The sequence below is a fragment of the Sciurus carolinensis genome (assembly GCF_902686445.1).
Source record: "Sciurus carolinensis chromosome 19 unlocalized genomic scaffold, mSciCar1.2 SUPER_34, whole genome shotgun sequence".
In the NCBI taxonomy this organism is placed as follows: Eukaryota; Metazoa; Chordata; class Mammalia; order Rodentia; family Sciuridae; genus Sciurus; species Sciurus carolinensis.
Genome location: NW_025920112.1, coordinates 5,161,167 through 5,187,715, shown reverse-complemented (window position 1 = coordinate 5,187,715; position 26,549 = coordinate 5,161,167). Strand labels below are relative to the sequence as shown.

The following is a 26,549-nucleotide window of genomic DNA, read 5'->3' as shown; positions in this document are numbered from 1 at the left end:
TGGAAGTGGGCACTAGGTTTGACTCACTGAAGCACTCACACTGTAAGCAAGTTTGGACCACAAGATAGTGAGTGGGTCCAGCAGGGAGAGGTTCTGGAAGATGCCCAACCTGTGAAGTGGCTGCTACAGTGAGAAGGATGGGCACCGAGAGCCTCTGCAGCCAGGGGAATAGGGAAGGAGAGGCCAGGAGTGGAGGAAGAAAGATGGAGAGGGAGCTGACTGTGGGGCCAGCTTTAGGAAAAGGACATGGGTACCTGGGCTCCTAGGACAAAGTACGATGGCCAGCTCCACATCTCCATCATCTTGGGGCCTTGTGGTCACTGCCTCAGAGCCCTGCTGTGTTGGGGCTGGGGAGCCTCCTGCTTGGGCAGGGGTGAGGCCTTGACCCTGGGCTGGCACCAGGCAGCCTCCCTTGGTCTGGTCCTGGTGCGTGGTTGTGCTACCTGGCCACACTTCTCTGTGGGATGCAACCTTCCATCCCCAGTGCCTCAGGCCAGCCCTTATACTTGTTGGTGTGCTTACTGTTCTTCACATGCTGCTCAAGGGGGCTACTGTTCTGCACACCCTATACCCCCACAAACACTCAGCTGTTGTGGAAAGCTAGCTCCTTGACATTCCTGCTGCTCAGGTCACTGAAAAGCTTCCTGGTCTCTTCATTCATCTTGGTGACTGGGTCATTACAGGACGCCACAAACATCAAGGTGCCTTCATGCAGTGGCCGAATGAACTTCAACAGATCATTGACATCTCCAGCCCACATGTTGGAGGCACCAGTCTCAATGAGCTCACTGCTGACGCCATTCACCAGGGCAATGTTCAGCCCAGGGCCCACATTGTCCTTGACACTGCTCATGAGCATCCTGTCCTCAAGGCAGATCTTGAGTTCAAAGACATTGGCAGCCCCACTGACCATGCAGAAGGCCAGGTGCTCCTCAGGACATGGCTGGGGCAGGCCACATGTGTACTTCCTGGCCCATGGTTCTGCAGTCACAGAGCTTTCTGAGTTGTTGAGGAATTGCTGGATGCGAGGAAATCCACTGGTAGACTCACCCAGGAGGATGCCAACTACGATCCAGGTGAGACCCACAGTGACAACTAAGGCCATGATGCAGAGTGGGCCTGCCAACCTCATGTCCACTTCTCCTGCTGGGTTGGGACCACTGGCAGGTGCACTGTTGGAGGCCAGTGTGCTCTGCCTCTGGGGAGATATGAGCCAGCCGGGTCAGGGAATGTCCTGTTGGGTTGATGCCCGGCTCAACCCAGCCAGGAGAGGGAGCTGCACAGAACAGCCCAGCAGGTCCCCCACTGGTGGCTGGGGGAGGGGCTGATAGAGTTTAAAATAAGGAAATGAATGAGAAATAAAGCATTTCAAAACTGCAAAGAATTATTTGGGTTGGAAGAAAAAGTTATTTATTTTTTAAATCACAATTTTACAGTTTAAAAATTATTAATTACTATAATGAATACACCACAGAAAAATATTATGGTGATATTCATAATGTGTTTCCAAATGTTGTAGCATATCAACATTTTATATTTTTCATACTGGACACAGACATCTTCATAGTCACACCACAAATATGTTGAGTAAAAAAGTGCTAAAAATCATCGAAAAAGAGAACATAATATTCAAAATTCTTCAATGAAATTTATATGTGATATTGAATCATTTATTTTATACAGTTATTAATATATTTGAATGTGTATCATTCATACAGATAAGTTCCTATCTACTTACATATCACCTATGGTGATATTTTTCATGTTATATTTCTTCCTTAATTTGAGTGTATTTATTTGCCTTCTCTGGAATTTCTGTGCAGAGTATTTTGTGCATTTTCTACACATATTGTAAGTAAAAGTGATTTGAAAGTAAGAATTTTAAAGCAATAGGAAGCAGGATGAAGAACTATCACATGTTTTATATGCATAAACTTCAGATGTCCCCAATGGTCCCTGTGTTCCTATAGTACCCCTGACTGTCACAGCAATTGCCATAAAGCAGTTTTATGGACTCTCTGGTCTTGCTGTGCGCTTCACAGAAATAATCAATCATTTTCTGGGCTAGCTGACTTTTTGGATGAGATTGCAATTTGCTGAGGAGAATAAATATGAGGCTCAGATATGCTTTTGGACTTTAACTGCCAAGTACTCACTCCTGAGTGTTGCTTGTTCTCAACATGGAACAGAAGTAAATTTTTCCTTGGTTTCTCCCATCTCTGCCTTGGTTTCACTCCCCCTGTGTCTGCAGCCAGGGTGGATCTGTCCAGCCAGCACAGTGCCATGTGGGATGTGGGGAGCTCAGTCTCCTCGGCTTTGTGTACACCTGGTGCCTTGCCAGTAGGAATAGGACCCCTGGGCACCCAGAGCCCAATCTGCAACGTACTCATTTTAATTTCTGGGTATGTCATTTCAACTTTGGCTTCACCTTCACAGCTTTTCCTGTTACCCTGTCAGGACCACAGACCCTGCCAGTTTGCCTGGCCTGTCAGGCCTGTTTTGAGACAATGGTGGAAAACTCCATGATTTATTAACTTGAGCACCCTGCATTCCTGCAGAGCCAGCACAATGTAAATAATGTTAATATCACTTATCTGGGAGGCGGGGTGCAGCTGCCCCTGAGCCCACTATCCCAGAGGTGTTTTCTTAGCTACCACGAGGGGCAAATGCAGATCACTTTTCTGGGCCCCACTGTCACAGGCAGAGCTGCCATGGCCCAGAGGTTTTCTCTTGCAGTGCACCTGCCCCCAGATGCTGCTGCCACAGGTGCCCAGAGGTCTTTTTTCCAGGTGCTGCTGATGTTGATGCCAATGCTCAGAGGTCTGCTGCCCTAGACGCTGCCTCAGAAGCCCGGCTGCCATCTACACTGCTGTCACCTCTGCTGCTACTGTTGACACTGCTGCTGCCAAAGCTGTTCTGATCCCAGGAGATCTCCTCTCTGGGTGCTGCTGCAGCTGCAGTCAGAGCTGACTCTGCTGCCAGGGCTGCCAATCCCCCTTCCTGCTGCCAATACCCTGCCTATAGGTGCTGGTGAACCCCCCACCAGCTACCACTGACTCCTGCTACTACCATTTCCATCACTGCCCAGAGGTCTGCTGCCAGGGAGACTCAAGGTTTGGTCACATGTGGCCACATCCATTTTGAGATGGCAGCCAAAGCCTGGGGTTTGTTTGGGGTTCCAATGGGTTTGCTGCCACTGCCATCTTTGGGCACAACTGTATGGGGACACTGGAAAGGACCAGGAGGCTCAGTGTCACAGTGTCTATGGCTTGGCTGAACTGGGGTCTCCTCTTGGGAGTGTGGGTTGCCACCATCTAGGTCCTGTCTCTCAGGATTGCTCATCCCTGGTGGTCTATCTCCAAATTCCAGTGGCACTGAGATCTTGGGATTGCAATGTGGCTGAACACAGGACATGTGAGGCCCAGATTGGTGAGATAGTGACTGGGTCTGCCAAGGCCTGTCTGGGCCAGGCAGTCTTGTGGAAAGTCAGAGACAGGGCTAAGAAGCTTTTGGATGCTGCCACAGACAGTTTCTCAACTTTCCACTGAGATTTATTTTATTACTATTTTTTCTTCTTTGCCATCTCTCCCCACATTTAGAGCACATTTTTTGTGCATCAGTTTGTTGAAGATGGTGATATATGCATAGTCTGTTGCACTTCTGTTGTATATTCTTATATTTTTAATTTTTTCTCTTCACATTTATTCTTCCTCTCAGTTGTTTGTCTTCCTAGATTCCCTTTCTACCTTTTCTCCACCTAATATTCAATATCTGTTGATTCATCTTCCAATCCTCCTGTGGATTTTTGCTTATGGCTTCTCTCTCACTCATGAACTCCACGTCCTACACTGTTTCTGTTCTTTCTTTGTCCACTATTTGAGATTGCAAATCCATTTAGCAAATTTACTGTTTTTATTGTGAACAGTCAACTTATCATTGTTGTTTGCAGCAACAGGGCAGTGCACACCTTACTGGAGCTATTAGATTTGAGATGTAAATTGTTTGAACTGGGTGCTGTTGATATTGGTCTCTCTCGTAGAGGCAGGGTACATGACATCTTCAGTGACAATATAGGTCTACAGGGTAGAATCTGAATTGCCTCAGATCTATACAAGTAGATGGGAAAACACACAGGCAAGATAAAAAAAAAAAAAAAAACAAGGAAACCAAAGGGCATGAACAAACCAAGCTGCACCAATAAGAGAAGTCACTGACAAAACAGAAGAAATGTCCAAGAAGGAGTTTAGAATGTACATAGTTAATCTGTGAAGTAAACAATGGTATAAGGAGTAAAACTGAAGAGAAAATACAGGAAGTGAAAGATCATTTGAATAAAGAGTTAGAGATTGTGAAAATACAAAACAAGCTGGAAACCTTGCAATGAAGGAATGACTAAATCAAATTATAAATTCAAAGGAAAGAATCACCAGCAGGCAAGATGAATTGGAAGAGAGAATCTCAGACCATGAAGACAAAATATTTAATACTGAAAATAATATTGACCATGCAGAGATGATGGTATGAATCCATGAACAGAACTTCCAAGAATTATGGGATAACATGAAAATATGAAATTTAAGAATTATTGGGATAGAAGAAGGAGCAGAGACAAACCAAAGGAATGCACAATCTTTTCAATGACATATCAAGAAATTTGCCAAACCTAAAGAATGAAATGAAAAATCAAATACAGGAGGCTTGCAGGACCCCAAATGTCTCAAACTGCAGCAGAACCACACCAAGACACATTATAATGAAAATGACTGAAATACAAAATAAGAACAAAACCTTGAAGGCCATGAGAGAAAAAAGGAAATTACATATAGGGGAAAACCAATCCGGATCTCAACTGGTTCTCAACCCAGACTCTCAAACTAGGAGGTCATGTAACAACATATTTCAAACTTCAAAAGAAAATGGATGCCAAACAAGAATTTTATATCTATCAAAATTAAGCTTCAGATTTGAAGATGAAATAAAAACCTTCCAAGATGAAGAAAAGTTGAAGGAATTGACAGTTAAAAAACCTGCCCTTTAGAACCTTCTCAACAAAATATTCCATGAGGATGAAGTGAAACAAAAGTGAAAACCAGCAAAGGGAAGAATTACATGAAAGGTATGTTTAAAGGAGAAACTAAATCAAATTAAAAGCCAGAAATAAACCAAAATGATTTGGGATATGAGTCACATCTCAGTAATAACCTTGAATATTACTCATCAACCAAAGGACATACACTGGTAGAGTGTATTAAAAAAACAAGTCCCAACAATATTCTGTCTCCAAGAGACTCACCTCATAGGCAAAGATATCCACAGACTGAAGATGAAAGAATGGGAAAACTCTATCACTCACATGGATTGCTTAAACAAGCAGGGGTTTTATCCTCATATGAGGTAAAGTGAACTTCAAGCCAAAGTTAACCAGAAGGGACAAAGAAGGTCATTTCATTCTACTGATGTGAATCATAAAGCATCAATACACAACAAGTGCAAATTTTTATGCCCCCCAAAATGGAGTATCTGTGTACATCAAACGAACCCTTCTCAGTTTCAAGAATCAAATAGATTACAACACAATAATATTGGGTGACTTTAACATATCTCTCTCACTACTGGACAGCTCTTCTAGACAAAAACTAAATAAAGAAACTATAGAAATATATAACACAATAAATAATTTAGACTTAACAAACATGTACAGAATGTTTCATTCATCAAAGAGTGAATAAAGTTTGACATAAATCCTTCTCTAAAACAGACCATATCTTATGGCACAAAGCAACACTTGCCCTAGGAAAAGAAAAAATAAATGCCAAAAACAGGAAATAATTAAAATAAGAGCTTAAAACAATGAAATTAAAACAAAACTATCAATTGAAAATATTGAGAAAACAAAAGTTGGTTCTTTGAGAAAAATCAATAAAATTGATAAACACCTCACAACACTAACAAAGAGAAAAATAGAGAAATTCCAAATTGCTGAAATACATGATGAAAAAGGAAATATCACAACAGACATCATTGAAACACAGAAGATAATTAGAAACTATCATGAAAATTTATACTTCAACAAAATAGAAAATATTGAAGATATTGACAAATTTCTAGAGTCACATGACCTACCTAAATTGAATAAGGAGGTCATACAAGTTTTAAACAGAACAATTTCAAGTACTGAAATAGAAAATGCCATTAAGAGCCTACCAACTAATAAAAACCTAGGACCAGACAGATTCTCAGCCAAGTTCTACAAGACATTCAAGAAATAATTAACATCAATACTCCTCAAATTATTCCATGAAGTAGAGAAGGAGGGAACCCTTTCAAACTTATTCTATGAGGCTAATGTTTCTCTGATACCTAAACCAGACAAAGACATCAAGGAAAGAAAATTTCAGGCCGATGTCCATAATGAACATAGATGCTAAAATTCTCAAAAAAATTCTGGCAAATTCCATGAAAACATATTAAGAAGAAAGTGCAGGGCTGGGCTTGTGACTCAGTGGTAGAGTGGTTGCCTGGCATGTGTGAGGTCCTGGATTCAATTCTCAGCACCATATATGCATAAGAATAAAAAATAAAGTCCATTGACAACTAAAAACTATATATATATATATATATATATATATATATAGTTTTATCATATATATATATGACAAAACAATTAAGAAGAAAAGAGAGTGCACCATGATCAAATGGGGTTCATTCCAGGGATGCAGGTTTGGTTCAACCTATGGAAATCAATAAATGTGATTCATCATATCAATAGACTTCAAACAAGAATCATATGATCATCTAAATAGATGCAGAAAAAGCATTTGACAAAATACAACACCCCTTCATGTTCAAAACAGTAGAAAACTAGGGATAGTAGGAACATACCTCAACATCATAAAATCCCTACATATTAGGCCAAAGGCCAACATAAATTTAAATGGAGAAAAAGTGAAAGCATTTCCTTTAAAAACAAGAATGCTCTCTTTCACCCCATTTATTCACTGTTGTCCTTGAAACTCTAGCCAGAGAAATTAGACAGAAAAAAGAAATTAAGGGTAAAGAACTCAACCTATCACTGTTTGCTGCTGATATGATTCTATATTTGGAAGATTAAAAAAATTCCACTAGAAAACTTCTAGAACTAATAAATGAATTTAGCAATGTAGCAGGATATAAAATCAATTCTCATCAATCAAATGAATTCCTACACATCATTAATCAATCCACTGAAACAATCCACTGAAAAAGAAATAAAGAACACTACCACATTCACAATTGCCTCAAAAAAAAAATACTTGGGAAATCAATCTAACATAAGAGGTGAAAGACTTCTACAATGAGAACTAAGGAACACTAAAGAAAGAAATGCTCCTGGATAGGCAGTATTGATATTGTCAGAATGGCCATAGTACCAAAAAATTACACAAACTTAATGCAATTTCTATTAAAATCCCAATGACATTTTTCATGGAGCTAGAGAAAGTAATCAAGAAAATTCATTTGAAAAAATAAGAGACCCAGAATAGCCAAAGGAAAACTTAGCAAGAAGAGTGAAGCAGTATTCATCACAGTACCAGACCTCAAACTATGCTAGAGAGCTATAGTTATTAAAACAGCATGGTATTGGCACCAAAACAGACATGTAGACCAATGGTACAGAATAGGCACACAGAGACAAACCCACATAAATACAGGTATCTCATACTAGACAAAGGTGCCAAACACATTCACTGGAGAAAAGATAACTTACTCAACAAATGGGACTGGAAAAAATAGAAACCCACATGAAATAAAATTAAATTAAACCCTTCTCTCTCACTCTGCATAAAACTCAACTCACTGTGGATGAGAGATTTAGGCCCTAGAACAGAGACCCTGTGACTACTAGAAGGAAAAGCAGGCCCAAGATTTCACCATGTCCCCCTAGGTCTTGACTTACTTAACAAGATCCCTAAAGCCCAAGAGGTTAAATCAAGGATAAATAAATGGGACAGACACAAACTAAAAAGCTTCTTTTCAGTAAAAGAAACAAAAATAATGTGAAGAGAGAACCTACAGAATGGGAGAAAATCTTTACTTTATGCACTGCAGATAAAGCATTAATCTCTAGGATATGTGAAGAACTCAAAAAACTTAACATAAAAAAGCCAAAACACAATCAACAAATGGGCTAAGGGAATGAACAGACACTTCACAGAAGATACACAATCTATCAACAAATATATGAAAAAATGCTCACCATCTCTAACAATTAGAGAAATGCAAATTAAAACTACCATCAGACTTCATCTCACTTCAATCAGAATGGCAATTATCAAGAATACAAGCAACAATAAATGTTGGAGTGAATGTGGAGAAAAAGGTACACTCATACGTTGCTGGTGGGAATGCAAAAAGTTGCAACCTTTATGGAAAGCAGTATGGAGATTCCTCAGATCTTGGAATGGATTCATGATTTGACTCATTATTCCACTCCTTGGTTTATACCCAAAGGATTCAAAATCAGCATACTACAGAAATGTAGACACATTGATTTTATAGCAGTTCAATTTACAATAGCTAAACTATGGAAACAACCTAGATGCCCTTTAACAAATGAATGGATAAAGAAAATGTGGTATATATATGCAATGGAATATTACTCAGCTTTAAAGAAGAATGAAATTCTGGAATTTGCTGTTAAATGGATGGAGTTAGAGAATATCATGCTAAGTGAAATAAACCAAACCCAAAAAAAACCAAAGGTCAAATGTTTTCTCTGATAAGTGGATGTTAATTCACAATAATGGGGTGAATAGGGAAGAATAGAGTTACATTACATTAGGTAGTGGGGAGTGAAGGGAGGGGAGGGGGTATGGGGGAAGGAATGATAGTAGAGGGAAACAGACATTATTACCTCATGTGCATGTATGACTGCATGACCAATGTGATCCTGTAATATGTATACTCAGAAAAAAAAGATTAGCCTATTTATGAATGATCTATCAAAATGTATAAATGCATTCTATTGTCATGTACAATTAATTAGAACAAATAAAATTAAATTAAAAAATAATGTGAATGTTTTCTGCCTGCTGACATCATAGTTTGGTCCCTGAAATTACTGCCATGTGGTTTCTGAATGTCTTCATTGCTGAGTATGGTAAAACAACTTCTTGGACCCCTGTGCAAGCAGGGTGGCCCCAAGACACTTCTCAAGAGAATTTTCCCTTCTACATCCTTCAGTGTTTAATAAGTGTGGTCTTTCAAATTATTTAGCTGTCCTCAATCTCTTTTCTATTGCGTCTTTTTGAAATACTTGACATCTCTTAAGGGACTAAAGTGGATTTGTCACCACACATTTCTTGGCCTCAGTTTTTAAATGATCATTTTAAAATCTTATCAAATCTGCTTTTTAATTCTACTAATATAAACAACTGCTCTTTTTACAATGCTATGATTCTGGTATTGATATAAATATCCTAAAGTTTTTGTTAAACTGGGAAAAGTCTGATGGTTCTGACATAATGTTGTCTGTCATGAATATCACCTCAAAACACTTAATAGATTAGGTTACCATATTGTCTTGTTGGTGGTTAAACTCTCATCAAATTTCTAACTATGGGCTGTGTTAAGTTTTGTCTTTTGCAATTTTGATTCTACAAAGCACTGACAAACCTAATCACAAAAAAGCTCTAACAAGTACTCTTAAATATAGTTTCCTCATGAGCACAGACCTATTATTAAAAAGCTGTGTTTCCAATATATATCTTTGATAGAATTGACATTACCATGAAAAAAATTGTTTTCTTGGTTCATGACTAATATACAAAGTAAATGTTTTTACTGAATTTTGCAAAAGTTCTATACCACACCCACATACTTACAGGGCTTTGCATTATTTGACACAAAATGTGAGATACCATGAAGTCCTTACATCAATATTTCCTTTTTTCATCTCCTTTGCCACCATGTCTAAAAAAAATATAAGTAACGTGTCTGAAAATATTCATCAAAATGACTCCTCTCAATTGGACTGGTGGTTGTAATTCTCGTCATCTTTATCAGGAATGACTCATTAGCTTAATCACTAGAGAAGCAAGATATGTGGGAGAAAAAACACAGGAAGCTGACCTATAGTTCAGCCCAGAAGTTTGGTCCCCCACAGTGGGTCACTCCTGGACAATAAAAGACTGGCAGCTGTCACAGGTGGGGAAACCCAGGTTGCTCTTCCCCAGGGGATGAATTTGGATGTCAGGACATGAGGGTTGTAACCTGTGTTCTCACTTCCCTTCATGGACAAGGAGAATCTTCCTTTGTCATGTTCCAAATACAGAGTAATATTACTGTGATTTTTCTATATTTTTGGATAAAAATTCTTTAGGATTTCTTTGTAAAGTTATTCTCTCTGACAATATTTGACATAGGAACTGTGAAATATTCAACAGAACATTGATATATATAAATGAAAATGATTACAGAAAATATAATGGGTTAGATTTATACATTCAAATGAATTGATAAAATTACAACTTTTATGAAGGATTCAAGGGAATAATATTATAAATCATATAATTATTTAATAAAATAACTGAGTTTCCAATAATGAGACATTGTGGTAGGCAGAGTAACTTGTAAAGCCCACATAAGAAGAGCACTTGATCTCATCTAACTCCTCACAGTGAAATTAGGATGATGCTGAAATTCAACTTTATCATTTCCGTGAGAACAACTGTCTTCCTATTACTCTCCTCACATCTTCCTTTACATGTTTGTTCCTGAGACTGTAGATGATAGGATTCAAGAAGGGAGGAACCATGGTATAGCAGGCAGAGAGAAGCATGTCCTGGAGTGTGTCAGAGGTTGCTGAAGGTCTCAGGTACACACCTGCGCCAGAGCTGAGGAAGATGGACACCACGAGGATGTGAGGGGTGCAGGTGGAGAGGCTTTGCTCAGGGCTCTGGTGGGAGATTTCAGTACATTAGAAAATATGCATATATGTGATGTGACAATAAAAGTAAAGCAACCACCACACACAAACAGCACGGAAAGAAGAATAAAGACTATGTTGCTGGTGGTGTCAGAGCAGGAGAGCCTCAGCAGAGAGGGGAGATCACAGAAGAACTGATGAACTACATTTGAGTGGCACAAAGACAGCTGGGAGATGTTCCCAGTGTGCACACCTGTATACACCAGGCCACTGAGCATGGAAGCCAGGGTCATGTGGACACAAAACTGAGAGTTCATGAAGATGGGGTACTGGAGGGGCTGACAGATGGCCACATAGTGGTCCCAGACCATAATGGTGAGAAACAGCATCTCCACACTTGCACAAAAAATGACTCAGAAGATCTGGGTTGCACAACCAGCCACTGATATGGCCCTGTTGCCAGTGGGAGAGTGGACACAGGCACTGGGGACAGTGATGGAAATGCATCACATGTCCAAATGGACAGGTTCCTGAGGAAGAAGTACATGGGCGTGTTCAGGTTCTGGTCAGCAGTGGTGACAGTGGTCAGTAGGAATACTGTGAAATAGAGGACTCTCATATTCCAGTCATCAGGAGAGCCCAGGAGGAGAAAATCTGTTACCATGGTGGAATTGGTCATGTAGTGGAAATTCTGGTTGTGTGGAATGATAAAGTCATAAGAGAGAGGAAACAAATCATGATTAAAGCAATTAGAGTACAAATTCATGTCTACAGTGTTTCTTGAATTTTTAGTTGCTTTCCCTGCAGAGGAAAGGTCACTCCTGATTTTCTGATTATTTAATCATTTCTGAGCAGAGTCCACCCCCTAGGGCAGTGTGGAGGTCTGAAGCCCAGGGTCTGGGAGTGACCTGCAGGGTTGTCCTCAGCTGCTCCATCATGCCTCCCTTGACCTCTTGAGACTCCCATGCAGAGCACTTGCAGGGACTGCTCACCTCCTCTCCTGCATGGCCACTTTTCTCACAGTGTTCTTTAATGATTTGTGATTTATTTAACTTCTGTCTCTTCCTGAAATACAATTTTACCATTATTTTGTCATTTTCTCCACACTTACAAAATTCTAATTGTAATTAACAATGCAAATGTAATTTTTTAAATATTGTTTATGTAGGAATCTGTCTGTTGTTGGAGTATTTATCACCATGATCATGAAAAATTTTACTCATGAGGAAACAGTCTGTAACAATCAATGTTTCCCTTCCCAGGGCTGTAGGTGCCATGTTGAGGAATCAGAGCTGACCTGACTGCACCTGGACTGTACTTCAGGTACCCACCTTTCCTGTGGTTCCCCCAGGACCTGGGTGGTGCCACCTCAGGTCACACACCTTCAGCCCTCTTGATCCAGCTCCCACTGGGGCTCTCTTTTCATCTCCAATAAATGAATTATATGTCAGAATTCAGCCCAGCTGACATTCTCCTAAACTTTTACTTTTTACCTTAATGTTTTTACTTTGTGTTCAGCACCATGAAGTGGAAGTTTCCTTTGTTCATACAGAGTTTGTATCTCCATTGTTGACACATTCCATTATATTTCTTTCTTCTCAATGGCATCATAAATGTACAAAAAGAAACTGACTGCATGTCATAAAAGGAATTTTTAGCTCATAAGTACAACACTTCTAAAGCAGCTTAGACCAGCTCAATTCCAAGTCACTAAAGTCATCTTCTGCTCAGTCCTCTGCAAACCTGGGTCTGCCTCAGCACCTTTCCAGAATAACCCCACTAACCTTAGAAAACTGACCTTGCTGAGCCTGCCTAGGCTCCTCTGGGATATGTGTGTGTCTCCCAGGGTTACCTGGGGGGCATGAAGAGGTAATGGTAGGTTGCTCTTAAGTTGAAACTGAGGGTGAAGTTGAAATTGTCCTACTCAGTGTACCTGCAATCACTCTCTTCCCCATCCATCATTCCACCTCCAAACAAACCTGAGGCTGACAGTTGAGTGATGTCCTTGTTTGCAGCATACCTGGAGTTTGCTGACAGAGTACTATTCTACTGTGATATACCAATTTAATTTTCCCTATTCCTATGAATTGTTTTTTTTTTTTTTTAATTTTATTCATGAATTTGTCTTTAAGAGAGTTTCAAATGACTCTTTTCCTCTGGAAACTGCTTTACAACTCAATTATTTCCCACTTTTCTGTAGTGTTATTTATGGAGATGTCACACTACTTTCACTAAATCAGTATATTTTTATCACTGAAATAACTGATGGAAATTCCTTGAATTGGGACCTTGTATCATTCACCTTTTTATCCTTTCAGGAGTAAGTGCAGGACGTCCTTCACAGTGGTTCATGAACTAATGCATGGTGGCTTTGTTGACTGACCACTCACCTGGACTGGCATTCTTTACTGATTGACAGATGAAGGGCTCCCTAGCAGACTCTTCCCCTTCCAAACTGCTGTGGAACACATTTCGGGCTGGGGTGAGGCCATGCAAGTCCAGGGGGCTGTGCACTTGCCAGGTAAGATCTCTTTACAGCAGGAATCACTTAAAATGCATTACTGATGACACAAGTATGGCTACAGCTGTTGGAGATGATGAGTGTTAGGAAAGAAGAAAAATATAGATGTTTTTAAATAATTTGATTACCCTGACAGAAATAATGTAATATGTAAGAAAGTTCATGTGACAAATTCAGAAGGTGATACGTGATCAGGACACACTCCAGGTGTCCTTGCTGACCAGCCCTAGGCATTTGTCTCAAATATTAGATGGATGATTAAATATGTGTTTGGAATTTGGAAACTGGCATAAAACTACACAGACATATTTTTTTTCTATTTTTTCCAACCAAATCATGTACTGTTTTTGTTTTTCAAATGGAAAATTATGCTGTAAATGGTTTGAATCATTTGAACTTAATTAATGTCCTTCATAGCTTAAGAGTTTTAACTACAACTTCAAAAACTCTTCTCTAGATTTGACTTAATATTTTTGTGGATTATACTCATAGGAAAATTCAGATTATGGATATAGTACAATAAATACATGAATCACCACCTTATTTCAAGGGTCCTCAGAATATTCTTGCAGATCGAAAAAATATGATTGCCTTGTTTACCTAGATTTTTATAAATAAGAAATAAGCTTTAGTTTCTGTAGTTTAACCTCTAATTTTGGAGTGTTCAGAATTACATTGTCATTCAAGGTGTCAAAAAACTTATTGTATTTTCCTCTTAAGAAGCAAAAATTAGAAACATAATAAAACACAGCTCAGGTAGCATGAAGGTCAGCAAAAGAAGTAGGAGAAGTTAGCACATGTTCAATGCCAGAAGTATGGGGAGGGACTGGCCCAAGTGCTGTCCTCTGTAAGGGGGAACAGCTGTGGGTTTCATTTTGGTCCTTCTCTTGATAGTACTTAATTAGGCAGTGTATGGGAAACAGATTGCATTTAATAATGCACAGGATTGCTTGGGTTGCAAGATACGGGAATTACTTATTTTCTGAGTTACATTTTTCCTATTAGCAATTATGGCTTACAGCTGTTCATCAGCCATTAAGGAATTATGAGGGGCATTTTGTCACATCCAGACTTGCACAACGTGCTTCCAAATCTGTGTCACTTTATTTTTTATTTTTACCAGTGGACACACACTCTTACTCACACCTGATATACATTTAAAGTGAAATGTGACAAATAATTGAAAAGGAGAACATAACTGTGATCAGGAAAAATAGGTGAGGATGATGAATTCAAAATGCTTCAGTGAAAATTATATATAATGTTAGATGTTTTATTCCCAAAGCTGCTGAACTGTAAGAACACAAATTATTTACTAAATGAATTCTTTTCTAACTACCTGTCATCTGTCAGCTCTTTGGCATTTTGTGCTTCTTGCCTTAAAAGGAATGTATTCCTTTGTTGCCTCTTGAATCTTTGCAAATAATTCTGTGCATTTTCTAGGTGTGTGGTAAGTAAAAGGAATTTGAAAAGAATAATTTTAAACCCATAAGAAGTAGCATGAAGAATGATCACATGCATTAGTTGCACATTATGTGCAGACATCCAGGACACTCCAGGTACATTACTACTGAAGCACCAGAAACCAAAGCAAATACTACTGTACAAGTCCTCTCTATGCCTGTTTATCTTTGCAGAGTAAATCATTTCTTTCCTTAACTAGCTGACTCTCTGGATGAGAATGCAATTTGTTGAGCAGAATAAAAATGAGGATTCAGATGCATTTGAAAAGTACTTACTCCAAAAAGTTACCTGTTCTCTACACTTTTGCAGAATGGAGTCTCTCCTTGGCTTCTCCCATCAACTGTGTCTGCAGGCAGGGTGGACCTGTCCAGCCAGCACAGTGCCATGTGGGATGTGGGCAGCTCAGGCTCCTCTGCTTTATGTGAACCTGGTGCCTTGCCAGTGGGAGCAGTGCCCCCCAGAGCCCTGAGCTCAGCCTGCAGAGACAAGAGGAGGCCTGAGCACAGCACCAGGCAGCAGCACCTCTAGAGCCTAGGAGAGGACCTGGCCATATGCCAGCATGGACAGTGGATGATAGGAGCTCCTCGGCTGGGCATTGCCCCAAGTCATTCCTGAGAAAGGAGTAACACTGGGGAGGCAGTGATGGTCTAACTGGGTGTGTTTTCATCTCCACTCTTCACCTCAGTGTGACTTAGTGGAGTTTATGGGGCTCAGTTTACCTTAGGGTTGTGAGCAACTCTCACTCACTCACCAACCTGTTAGTGTAAACATCTAACTCTGTCCTCACTTCAGCAACAAAATCTCTAATCATTGGGATGAAATCCACATGACATATAGTTAACCTCTGTAACAGTTTATGGTAATCAATTAAGTGTAATTTACTACATTTTCAAAATTGTACAACTTCCAACTGAATCTTTTTCCCAAATATTTCTATTTCTTGAAATGTACCATTTAATCTCTTACACACATTGACCTTCCTTGTCAGTGGTTTCACTTAAAACCACTGAGTATGATCACCATGCTAAAGTTTTTTGTTTTAACTTAACAAGGATTTATTCACAGGAATACGTGTAAGTAGAGAAAAATAACTGAAAAGCTAAACAAATGAACAGAACAGGAACCAAACCAACATTCACTCTATAGCTTTGACCTTGCCGTCTGTGTCCATGTATCTAGGGCACAGAGGGCCACCAACATGCACCAGTATAATGTAGAAAGCCAGCATTACTTTTATTAAATTAAAAATTTATTTCAGATCAATCTTTGAACACAAAAAGGAAAGCTTGAAGCTAGAATGTTGAGTTAGAATTCACATTGGAGACAGCAATCATTTTTCATCTTGTACAATTGTCTTCATGTGCCAACTACTCTCATGCAGCCCTGTACAGATCTTTTACCATGTCATTTAAATTTTGGAAGGTTTCAAGCAATCACCGGTAGTATACAGCCATGTAGAAAGCACAGCACACTGACAGCACGGAGGCAAAGATGTTGCACTGGTTCAGCATCAGCTTTCCACACTATGCAGAATACACACATTACAATACCAATTTTATTCCTAACAGAGCCTACAAAGATATTTCAAGACCTAGCTGAAAATTGGAGTGCTTTTACGTATGTATTTGCTTTTTTTATATCAATTTTCTTAATAACAGTAAAATCCACAAATCTTCAAAGGATATTTTAAAAGCAGGGCTACACCGAATTGATGAAACGCAACCCAAACTGGTGCCACATAGGTCGAGGAACACCAGTCTTGCTCTATGTGATGCAAGATGCTAGCTTCCCACTGATTTACCTTCAATCGCTATGAGCCAGAACGCATGCCTGAACCTTAAACTGCACTTTAATAAAATGCGTTGGTCTCGAAGTTAATCTAATGAGGTATAGTCATTAAATACTATGCACTACATTAATGTTTCAATGTAAATTCAAGGTGTCAACTTCAGTTTTGATATGCCCAACCCCATTTACTCCCCCTCCCTTCCCACCCTGCAAAGGTACAAGGTTTGACTCATTTGGTATTTCACAAGGTGCTTCATTGTTGAATTTGTTTTGTTTATTTCCAATATTTTTGGGGGTCTTACATTGTAATTTCCAAGATCCTGCTTCTACAGTGGGAAGGCCAGCTGATTTTTAACTCTATTAGTTTTATTTGTGTAGCTCTTCATCAGCATGCAAAACAAGGCACCATAATGTGGAAACATTTATATGAAAATATTTACATTTAAAAAATAAAGACTTTTTGGTGTTTGTAACCCATTCTGAGGTTTCCTTTATTGTGCATTACAGAAATTTTCCTCTTTCTTATCCCTATGCATCATCATGTGGTTCTCATTTTGGTACAATTCCCCATAATATTACAGAATATACTGTTTTGTGAGTACACGGAATAGAGGTCTTTACTTCTTCACATCCAGTGCAGAGTTGTAATTGAAGTTGAAATTTCCACCCACAAAGTCTCCAGATGTTAAAAAACATTTCCCAACATCGACTTAATACAGTAGTTGTACACCTGCCACCCACTCCTCCCAGTAGGGTTGGGATCACACTGTATTCCCTACTGATATACCCTTCCCTCTGTGAAGGGTAACAATTTCCCTGGGTGCAGAGGCTCCCTTCTAGTCTCTAAGATTAAGGGACCCCTAATATTGGGGTCTGTGGCTTAAGTGTGCTAGATTAAACACCATAGAAAGCTACAGACACTCTTTAAGGGAAGAGGAATCTGGTCAGAGAAATGCCTCCAATTTTCATCCTCAACTTGATCTTTAAATCCATGAAGGATCTTACAGAACATGTGGCTGAGATCATTCTGGGATTGATCTGTGAGGCAACAGCATCACAAAAATATAAAAAATCTTGGATTACACCACTAGGATTCACACTGATTGTGGTAAGAGTCCCATGGAATGCTGAGTCCTTTTCTTCATTGTCTCTTATGTTTCTCAGAGAGCTACACTGGCGTCTTAGGAACTGCTGTAGAATGGGGGCCACCTCTTGGGACAAATGCAACAAGATGAGCATTGTTATTGCTGTATTCTGTAAACATCTCTTGTGTGTTGGTCTGTTAATGATCTCTACAAGCTGGGACAACAACACAGGAATGTAAGGCTGCATATCTATACTCCTGTGAATGGAGATTTCTCCAGTTTCCCAGATGCCTTTTTGCAGTATGAAATGAACTCTGGATTTAGGTTGGCTCCCATTATTGGTATGAAATTGACTATGCAAATTTTAACATGCTGAAAGCAAGTTTTAGTCAGGTCAACTAATAGAGCAAAGAAACTGTTGAAGTTTTGACATTTTCACCTGCATGCATTGATACATTAGTGTTAGGATGTTACTTCAGGCTAACAGCTATTCAATGTGGCCTCCAAGTCCTTCAGCTGGGTCACTGAATAAATCAATAGCCACTCTCATAAAATCTTTTTCGTGAGCCTCATATTGATCTGGATGAGCATCGCTCAGAAGGGCTTGTGCAAGTGTCTTGTGCACTTGGTTCACACAATGCTGATACACAGGCTCACAGTACAGAAGGAAGTTGAACTGCAGGGCCAAGGGAACTGAAGATAGGCACTCAAAGGAAAGAGATCTTTATCTTCATCCTTTAACATGCTCCTTTTCTGGGGCAGTGGAGGCATTATCATCTGATTATGTTCTGGTTGGTCTGAATAATATTCTGCAGAATCTGTCAACATTCCAATGGCATCATAAACAATCGGCAGGTTTTATGTTGGTATTTACTGAATGCAAGGACCAGGGTGTCAAGCATATAAGCAGGGTAAGGAACAGGTTCTGTACAAGCCTCTTCTTCAAGGGTATCAAAGGCACTGCTGGAAGCTTCTCCCATTCTCTGTTCCTATCCAGGATATGCTTTAGCAACTCTGCCATTAGTGGCTGCAGGCATAGGTCTTGTGACTGGCTGACTACCCAGTGTGCACAATGGCTAAGTGTCCAGCATGTTATGGAATACACAGGGACCTTTTCATCACAGAGTAACTGAATAGGGGGAGGGGGAGGGATAATCTCAGTCAGTTATGGAATCATGCACTGCATGCAACCTTCAGCAATTGCTCCTAAAACCAAAGTACCTGATTCTTTAACAACCCATTCATGATGAAAAATCAGTTTTTTCAAGAGAGACAAGATATGTGGCACTAGCTCATTGCAATACACATTTGCAAGAACATCTCATGCAGCAGCAGAACATTTTCTGGGATCCCAGTCAGAAATCGTGTCATCATCATTGTCATCCTCTTCATCACCTTCTCTTCAATTCCCTCTTCATCATACTGCTGAGTCCACAGTTCCTGATCAGGGGAAATGTAGCTCTATACCCTGTTCACCATCAGGAATCACTTCAGGTTCTTCAGCATCACCCTTGCACAGCACCATATCTGTATCTGAGTACTTCATGTCTTTCACTAACACAGAAATCAATTTAGGAAGATGCATCATGAGCATATTTGCATATTGACTGTTCAGCCAAAGTATGCCAAAGTTCACAGTCTTCTAAAGCCACATTTTCATCTTGGTCTTGAGTCCTCTGTAGCATGCTCTCACCTCTGTTATGTATATGAGGAAGCAGGCAATCAAGCAGCATCACAAGAGCCTGGCACACATTTCTTTGTACCACTGGTTCCTCATCATCAGAGTTTAAGTACTGCTAAAAATTAACTGATTGACACATGTGATTTTATTTTGGGTCTACTATGTTTGAAGAAATGTAAACATTTGGGAATCGTGGCATTGAGAGGGAGATCTAAAATATCATTATCTAAAATGTCAGCCGAGATTTCACCTATCTTCTGAAGGGCCCAAAGTGCTCCCTCACAGGTGTCATGATCTTCAAATCAATAGATTACAAAGTTTGGGTAAGTGGTCAGACCGGTCTGCAATTCTCCCTTGGACATGATGGTTGTAGTCAATATATCTACAGGGGCTTTAATAAAGGAGAGGAGTCACCAACATTATTTAAACATTTACTTCTAATAAAATATGTCACACCACGTGGGAGGTTCTGAAAATATGCTTTCATGTTATTCTTCCAAATGAGGCCACTCAAAGATCTTGTGGGTTCATGTTCAGATTTTAATTTTGTAAGAACAACAATCAGGAAGTTTTTAAAATCTGAATATTGATTGGGTTGTTCCAGGTTCTAGAACAAACAGTATTTAAGGAAACTTCCTTGTGTAATTGAATTCCATATTAAGTAATTTGCTGCTTATTGACAATAAAAATAAGAGGCTTAAGTTTTTTAAAAGAATTAAATTCTTTGGGCTTAACAGAACATGGGTAAAAAGGTCATTGTCCCATGATACTCTGGAGGATGGTGTCTAGGGACTGGGACTCCTTCAGCAGCAGCAGGATTTGCTGAAGACCTTGTTCCTGAGGTTGATACTCATATTCCATTGTGCTTTGCTGCCCTGGGTGTCCCAGAGAAGTCCCTGTGGGTGATGTCCTGTGGAACAACTCTCAGTAGCTCTGCTGTCCAAAGTCTGCTGCTGCTGCTGGGGCCCTGAGCCTAAGAACATGACCACACCATGTTTGCATTCATATATCCTGACAATTTTGTATGACTAGAATCATTCAATATGTGCTCATTTTTATGACTTGGCTCAGCCTGATATTTTCAAAATTAGTCCACATTGTAGCACTTATCACTTTCTTCATTCCCTTAAGGGATGAATGAGATGCCATCATATGTGTCCACCAGCATTTTAAAAATCCACAAGTCCACTGATGGATATTTCCCCATTGCTTCGTTAACACAATGTGGAATTTGTTGGTGATTGCCTGTTCAGGATCCATTGTGTAATGTGAAAGATTCCATATGAACATGGTCTATAATTGTGGTGATGTACTCTTGTATATTTTGCTAGATTTTGTTGAGAATGTTTCCTATGTTTTCATCAGGGATATTGTTCTGAGGTCTTCTTTTCTTGTTCTGGAGTTTTCCATATTATCTTAAGCTAGTCATGCCTCACATTGTGCATGTTATAAAGAAAAATAATTATGTGTTGATCCAACCAAAGAGAGAATGAAGCAAGAGTCTATCTTGACAGCCATCGATAAAGATGGCCACCTTGGTCTTTAGGTCACAAGTTCTGTTGGATTGGAGTACTCAGGGGGCAGCTGCAGCAGGGAGCTCATGTGTCACTGAATGAACCCAGAGGGTTCACAGGCTAGTAAAACTGTACAGTGTAAAAGACTGCACACAATGGAGACAATGTTAGTTCCTATGTCTAAAACTTAATTTGACTTAAGTTGCATGGTCAAGGAAAGAATGAAAATATCCAGGAACAGTGTCAGTAATTGAGTTGGTCCTTGTTGAATAGATTGAGGGAGATCCTACATTCATGAAAATTCCAAGTAACAAATATAATTTTAGCTTATTATACTTGTATGTGTACAGAGAATACTGCCTTGGTCCCAGAGTCTAGTATAATGAAGGAACACTGATCATGTTGAGCCACGGAGGGAAGCATGCTGAAGGAGGTCACAGAGTGACCAGGGAGCATCCTACCCCTGTCTCACTCATGATCTTCAGTAGAGGCTGGGCCAAGTTGAGCAGCTTCCATACTATTATGAATGTTCCACCTGACTTATGGTGAAGTGGACACGGTGCTGGTCTTCAGAACTATGTAGCTTCAATCACCTAGACCACTCTCAGGTGGACTGTAAACCCATCAAGTCTTCACAAGTATGTGTTTTTTTTCTTTTAATTGCCATTTCTAGTGTAATTTTCCCCAATATCTGGGGAAAAAGTTCAAGAATATAAAAAACTTTGTGTTCAAAAAAAAAACAAATCTGCTGTCTAGAGAGAAGGTTAATGGAGAAAGGGTGGCATGGGTGCATGGGTGGAAACTTTCTCTTCATGTCCATCAACAGTGTCTCACAGGTTGGGGAGCCAAGCAAGAAACATTTTTCTATTTTCTCATGTTTATAAAAAGGAATGATTAAAGAATTAGGAAAGAAAGTTAAGAATAATGGAGAACAGAAATTATATTCTTGGAGCCCTGGAGGGGTCCAGGGATCACAGTGCTGACTGCACTGCAGGCCATGGAGGGAGAGGATCCCTATCACCTGCAGTGGAATCCTGATTAATCCTGACCTTGGTGTGTAGCTGGACTATTGGAATTTTTGTTCATTCCAATCTCCCAGGAACTCAAAGAACTCAGCAATATTATCAAGGAGCCAGCCAGCAACAGATTTCTGATCCACACAATACTCATCAAAGCTCTTGCATAACACACTGGCCAGGGTGGTGCATGTGAGGTGAGATCCAGGCTCGTAGGCAGATGGCCTCTGTGGAGGTGGGAACTCTGTGCTCAGGACTGGAGCAAATCCAGTTGTCCAGTGGGCTGCTTCCAAGGACGGATGCACTGAGCCTTTGAGCTACAGCAAGCACAGTGTGAAAACAGGGTTTTCTAGAGCACAGGCTGGAGAGATATCCTTCTCAGCAGCCATCAGCAGGCTGTGTGCTTCGAGCACACTTTCTTGAGCATGCTGAAAGTCATATCCACCTTGTACTACAGTCCTACTCAGTGGTAGATGAACAACATTGCTGAGTCAAGAAAGGCTCCTTGGATTCTCTGCTAGGACTTTCCATTTGAATTTAAACATTTGCACCCTCTCATATGCAGAGGAATACAGAAACAAAACACCTTTTTCTCAGAATGACTTTTAGTAACTTTACTTGTGACTTACCAAAATGTATGAAGCTGTTTTCATAGATCAGCATGTTTGCTCACATATTGTATAACTTTTAAATATGCTACTGCTTTCTCTTTTTCTACAATTGAATCTATTTTCATTTCATTAAGGATGAATACAAATGATAGTTTAACTCACAAAATTATTATATTGGAATTTTTTGTAACTAGATATGAATAAGTTGATATTAGGGTAGGCAGTGTGACTTGTAAAGCCCAGATAAAGAGTTTTATTTAATTAGGAACCTGAATGAGTGAAATTAGATTAATACTGAAACCCATCTTCGTCATTTCCCTGAGAAGTGTCTTTCTATTACTCTCCTAACAGTTTTTTTTTTAACTGTTTGTCCTGAGACCGCAGAAGAGAGGATTCAGTAAGGGAGGAACCATAGTGTAAAAGACAGAGAGAAGCATGTCCTAGAGTGTGTCAGAGGTTGCTGAAGGCCTGAGGTACACACCTGTGCCAGAACTGAGGAAGATGGACACCACAAGGATGTGAGGGGTACAAGTGTTGATGGCCTCACCTGATTCTTTGGTGGAAAACTTAAGCACAGAAAATATGCAAACGTATGACTTGAGCCTTATATGAAAGCAACCACCATCAACTACTATAATACAGACAAGAATAAGGACCATGTTACTGTTGGTGTCAGAGCAGGAGAGCCTCAGCAGAGAGTGAATATCACAGAAGAACTGATGGACCACATTTGGCAGCCAGAATGCGTTCCCAGTGTGCACACCTGCATACACCAGGCCACTGAGCAGGGAAGCCAGGGTCATGTGGACACAAAACCGAGGGTTCATGATGATGGGGTACTGGAGGGGCTGGCAGATGGTCACATAGCGGCCCCAGGCCATGATGGTAAGAAAAAGAAGTTCAACACATGCACAAAAAATGACCAAGAAGATCTGGGTTGCACAGCCACCCACTGAAATGGCCCTGTTGCCAGTGACAGAGTTGACACAGGCATTGGGGACAGTGATGGAAATGAAGCACATGCCCAAGATGGACAGGTTCCTGAGGAAGAAGTACATGGGTGTGTGCAGGTTCTGGTCAGCAGAGGTGACAGTGACCATAAGCATGTTCCCTAACAAGATATCCAGGTAGGTCAATGGGAATACTATGAAATACAGGACACTCAGTTACCATCCATCAGGAGAGGCCAGGAGGAGAATTTGAGTTAACAAGGTGGAATTGGCCATATACTGGAAAATTTGCTTCTCTGGGAAGATAAAGACCTAAGAGAGAGGAAGCACAGCATGATTTAATATAATTACTTCACATATTTATGTCCACAGTGTTTTGCTATATTTTTCAGTTTCTTTCCCTGCTGAGGAAAGATAACTCTTTGTTTTCCCATATATTTAATAATCTCTAAAATCAGTACACCTCCCAGGGCAGGTGTCGGGGCCTGCAGCCCAGGGTCTGGTTGTGACCTGCTGGGTTGTCCTCAGCTCCTCCATCATGCCTCCCTTGACCTCCTGAGACTTCCATGCAGAGCACTTGCAGTGGCTGCTCATCTCCTCTCCTGCATGTCCACCTGTGTGACAGTGTGTTCAATGCTCTGTAATTTATTTACCTTCCTTCTCCTCCATAATTACAATTCAACCTTATTTTATCATTGCATACACAGTGTTATAAAATATGATTAATAATTCAAAGTGCAATTAATTTTTTATATTTTTATATATGAATGTCTAAATAATTTTGGAGTAGTTTTCAACACAATCATGAAAAAATTTACTCATGAGGAAACTCTCTTGAGAAATGATACTCCAATTATATATGATATATCAAATACCTAAGTGCATTCTACTCTCATGCGTAACAATTTAGAAGAAATACAAATTAAAAAAAAAAAAAAAGAATTCAAACTTTCCCATTCCAGGCTCCCAAATGTAGTTGTGTGGTGACCTGAGGTGACCCAACTGTCCCTGGACCCTCCTGCAGTTCCCCATTCTCCCTGGTACTCCCTAGGACATTGGTGGTGCTGCCTCATGTCCACACACCCTCAGCCAGGGGCCAGTTGCAGCTCCAATGGGGGCTCTATTTTCCTCTCCTAATGATGAGTGTAAAGTGTTTAAAGCTTCAAGGTTTCAACCCATTTTAGGCACTTCACAGGTTGTTGTTGATTAGTCCCAGGCATTTTTGTCAAATACAAGATGGAAAATGAAAAATGTGTTTAGAATCTGGAAGTTGGCATAGAACTATAGAATCATGCTCTTGGATTCTGTTTTTTCAATATTAAACCATGTCCTGCTTTTGTATTCCCAACAGAATAGTAAATTCTCCAGTAAGTAGTTTGAATCATATGAGCTTAATTGATGCACTTCTTTGCTTAAGTGTTTTAACTCCAACATGAAAAATTCTTCTCAAAATTTGACTTACTTTTCTCAAGGATCAGTTGCCTAGGATATTTCAGATTTTGGATATGATAAAATAAACATATGAATCACCACCTAAATTTCATAGGTCCTCAGCATATTCTTGGAGATCTACAAAATATGATTACTTTATGAACCTAAGTTATTTTTAATAAGATATAAGCTTTATTACCTGTAGTTTGACCTCAATAATTTTAGAGCATTCATATCTCCATTTTCTTTTATTTAATATATTTTTAAATTGTTTTTTATTTCTTCTAATTAGTTATACATGACAGTAAAATACATTTATTCATTTTTATAAATCATACATAAATGGAATATAATTTCTAATTTTTTTATTGTGCATACCATAAGTTCACATTGGTCATGGAGTCCTATATGTGCATGAGGTAATAATGTCTGTTCATTCCACTATCATTCCACCCCCACACCCCTTCCCCTCCCTTCACTTATAGTCTAAAGTAGCTCTATTCTTCTCTGGCACCCCAGCCTCATTGTGAATTGCATCCACATATCAGGAAAAACTTTCTCCTTTGTTTTTTTGGGTTTTGCTTATTTCACTTAGCATGATATACTTCAACTCCATCCTTCTACTAGCAAATGCCAGAATTTCATTTTTCTTTAAACCTGAGTCATATTCCATCACACACATGTGTGTGCGCGCACACACACACACACACACACACACACATTCTCTTTTAAGGCGTGAAATAGTTATTGAAAATTCCCTCTTAAAAAAACATGAAATGGGGCATAGATAAAACAAAACTCAGGTAGGCTCAGGATCAGGAAAAGAAGTAGGAGGAGAAGTTAGCACATGTTTAATGCCAGAATTATGAAGAGGGAGTTCTCCAACTTCTTTCCTCTATAAGGGAGAAAAGCTGGGAGTTTCCCCTTTTGGTCCTTCTCTTGATAGTATTTTAATAAGGACCTTAATATTATAAAACCATGGTTTTTCTTCTTCTTCCTCTTGAGTCGAACTCATACACTTTTATACTCTTGCAATAGCCAATCTACTCCTGCCACTTGGCCTATGTTCATAGGTTCTCCCATTTGCAACAGTTAGCTCAACCAAATATGGGCTTGTTTACCTAGAAAGCACTTCAGGAAACCAGCGCCATCTTATCATGGTGGCGAGGCGGCTCACCACAGCTCCCCCTTCTTTATTTTATGAACACAGGCAAAGGTAGAGGCCCTAACCTACTGTGCAAAAGTGGCAGTGAACGTCACTCCCAGAGTGGCGCCTTCTCCAGGCCTGACATCACCTAAGCCGATGCCTTTTTTCGTAGGGTGGGACGTGGACATCAAACCCACATCCAATAGGGCATGCCTTCCTTGAGATTTAAAAATAAAACTCTCAAGTGCAGTGCTTTGCCTCGCATCCTGTGTCCATGAAGACATAGTGGTATGGAAAACCATACTTGGAGGAGCTTATCCAGCTTACGCAACTGTAAAGGCCTGAGGTAGGAAAACACATTACCCTTCTTGCCAATGCTGCACAATACAGGGGCACCATAATGAACACAAGGCATACAGTAACAGTTCTCTCCTC

At 39.8% G+C, this 26,549-nt stretch overlaps 2 protein-coding genes and 2 pseudogenes across 2 annotated transcripts; all 4 read right to left on the bottom strand.

Moving 5' to 3' along the window:
• Positions 1-439: 439 nt before the first annotated feature.
• On the bottom strand, positions 440-1,132 carry LOC124973514 (protein FAM3A-like). The gene is given in 1 exon segment (XM_047537413.1): positions 440-1,132. A coding segment is annotated over 1 exon segment (693 nt).
• A 9,558-nt stretch (positions 1,133-10,690) lies between these two features.
• Positions 10,691-11,570, bottom strand: LOC124973513 (olfactory receptor 14C36-like; annotated as a pseudogene).
• Positions 11,571-16,324: 4,754 nt separating this feature from the next.
• LOC124973512 (transportin-1-like) lies at positions 16,325-20,309 on the bottom strand (annotated as a pseudogene).
• A 1,716-nt stretch (positions 20,310-22,025) lies between these two features.
• Positions 22,026-23,692, bottom strand: LOC124973511 (olfactory receptor 14C36-like). Its single transcript, XM_047537412.1, has 2 exons — positions 23,231-23,692; positions 22,026-22,292 (listed from the first exon to the last, which is right to left on the bottom strand). Exons 1-2 carry the CDS (start codon positions 23,690-23,692, stop codon positions 22,026-22,028), a joined length of 729 nt encoding a protein of 242 aa, XP_047393368.1.
• Positions 23,693-26,549: the final 2,857 nt, after the last annotated feature.

Coding starts and splice junctions, on each gene's coding strand:
- LOC124973511 (XM_047537412.1), bottom strand. CDS start 23,692: ATGCTTATGGTCACTGTCACCTCTGCTGACCAGAACCTGCACACACCC. Junction 22,293..23,230: donor GTAACATGGTCCTTATTCTT/GTCTGTATTATA, acceptor TGCTTGCTGTAG/CTCAAAGGCTCAGTGCATCC.